Source organism: Boleophthalmus pectinirostris, unplaced genomic scaffold, assembly GCF_026225935.1.
Source record: "Boleophthalmus pectinirostris isolate CB_2022bp ecotype Guang Dong unplaced genomic scaffold, ASM2622593v1 HiC_scaffold_19, whole genome shotgun sequence".
Taxonomy (NCBI): domain Eukaryota; kingdom Metazoa; phylum Chordata; class Actinopteri; order Gobiiformes; family Gobiidae; genus Boleophthalmus; species Boleophthalmus pectinirostris.
This window is the reverse complement of record NW_026571140.1, coordinates 45,512,267-45,514,474: the sequence shown is the minus strand read 5'-3', so window position 1 is coordinate 45,514,474 and position 2,208 is coordinate 45,512,267. Positions and strand designations below refer to the sequence as shown.

The 2,208-nt window shown below is 41.3% G+C and overlaps 1 protein-coding gene across 1 annotated transcript in view; it reads right to left on the bottom strand.

Moving 5' to 3' along the window:
- Positions 1-1,459: 1,459 nt before the first annotated feature.
- The window catches only part of iqgap1 (IQ motif containing GTPase activating protein 1), a 77,395-nt gene continuing 76,646 nt past the window's right edge, over positions 1,460-2,208 (bottom strand). Inside the window, exon 36 of the mRNA XM_055154401.1 lies at positions 1,460-1,773. Coding sequence (XP_055010376.1) covers positions 1,660-1,773 — 114 coding nt within the window. The 3' untranslated portion in view covers positions 1,460-1,659. The remainder of the gene's footprint in view (positions 1,774-2,208) is intronic.

The window sequence follows — 2,208 nt, the reverse complement described above, 5'->3', positions numbered from 1 at the left end:
ATTAGTGTGATCTTGACACTTGACACTAACGCTGATTTATTCTTCATCACAAAAACACTGAACATAAAATTGTGTGTTTTGGTTTTGGACGATTCTCCAATCAGAACACAGAAAGAGCGTCACATGACTCATTTGGGTTGGTGGTTCAAAGCTGAAATCCAGTGTGTTTAAAGGTAAAATGTTTCTGTCTGATCTGAACGTCTCTCACTAAACTCCAGAACCTGCTCCAGTCCTGACTCAGTGCTAGTGCAGCCTCTGCAGCTCAGGGAGGAACTCTGGAGGTTCTGAGCTTCACACGAGCCTGAACTGAAACAGACTCAGAAGAACCTGGACGAGTCTCTGTCCACAGGTTTAAACAGAAAGAAGAGAACACAGATCTATAGAGGGACAGATAATACTCCCTACAACTGTACAACTCACCCTTATGTCACAGATAATACTCCCTACAACTGTACAACTCACCCTTATGTCACAGATAATACTCCCTACAACTGTACAACTCACCCTTATGTCACAGATAATACTCCCTACAACTGTACAACTCACCCTTATGTCACAGATAATACTCCCTACAACTGTACAACTCACCCTTATGTCACAGATAATACTCCCTACAACTGTACAACTCACCCTTATGTCACAGATAATACTCCCTACAACTGTACAACTCATCCTTATGTCACAGATAATACTCCCTACAACTGTACAACTCACCCTTATGTCACAGATAATACTCCCTACAACTGTACAACTCACCTTATGTCACAGATAATACTCCCTACAACTGTACAACTCATCCTTATGTCACAGATAATACTCCCTACAACTGTACAACTCACTCTTATGTCACAGATAATACTCCCTACAACTGTACAACTCACCCTTATGTCACAGATAATACTCCCTACAACTGTACAACTCACCCTTATGTCACAGATAATACTCCCTACAACTGTACAACTCACCCTTATGGAACAGATAATACTCCCTACAACTGTACAACTCATCCTTATGTAACAGATAATACTCCCTACAACTGTACAACAATTAAAGCTACAACTAAACCAGGACTTTTTCCATTTGATTTTGACTTGTCTCTTGTTTTGTTTTTTTCTGGTTAATTGTATTATTTTCATCTTTGTTCTTTTCTTCTGTGACTCTGTGTCCGAGTCGTTTCTCTGTGGATCAGTAAAGTTTAAATCTGAGTCTGAGATTTTATTCGTGTGATTTATTTGTGAGCTTTATGTTTATTAGTTTTTTTTAGTTTTTATGTTTCTGTTTAAATTGTGGTATGGGGGGGGGGGGGGGTGTTAATTAATGTATTAAAAATGTTTCTGTTGCATGTGAAGCACTTTGTGCTACATTTCAAATATATGAAAAGTGCTATACAAATAAAGTTTGATTGATTGATTGATTGATTGATTTAGTTTGAGGTTTGTCTGAAAGAACAGAGGCCTCGCAGCGTTAGATAAAACTTTATTGTTTCTCAGGTGGACAAAACCGAACCAAACAGAACAGAGCGGAGAACAAAGAAGAACAAAGAAGAACAAAGAAGAACCAAAAAGAACTGAGAAGAACTGAGAAGAAAGCAGAGAAGAACAGCAGAGAGGAGAACAGCAGAGCGGAGAACAGCAGAGCAGAGTGTAATTGGCCGTGGGTTTATTTTCCGTAGAACTTCTTGTTGAGGAGGAAGATGAGGAGGTTCACGTTGATGGTCGCTCGGTCGAACAGCTTCATCACGGCCACCCCCTCGTACTGCAGCTGGAGCAGGTCCTGGACCAGAGCAGAACCGGGTCAGAACCAGGACTAAACTGGGACTAAACCAGGGCTAAACCAGGACTAAACCAGGATTAAATCGGATCTAAACCGGGACTAAACCAGGTCGAAACCAGGACTAAACCAGGACTAAACCGGGACTAAACCGGGACTAAACCAGGACTAAATCGGATCTAAACCAGAACTAAACTGGGACTAAACCAGGTCTAAACCAGGACTAAACCAGGGCTAAACTGAGACTAAACCAGGACTAAACCAGGACTAAACTGGGACTAAACCAGGACTAAACTGGGATTAACCGGGGCTAAACCAGGACTAAACCAGGATTAAATCGGATCTAAACCGGGACTAAACCAGGACTAAACCAGGACTAAACCGGGACTAAACCAGGACTAAACCGGGACTAAACCAGGACTAAATCGAATCTAAACC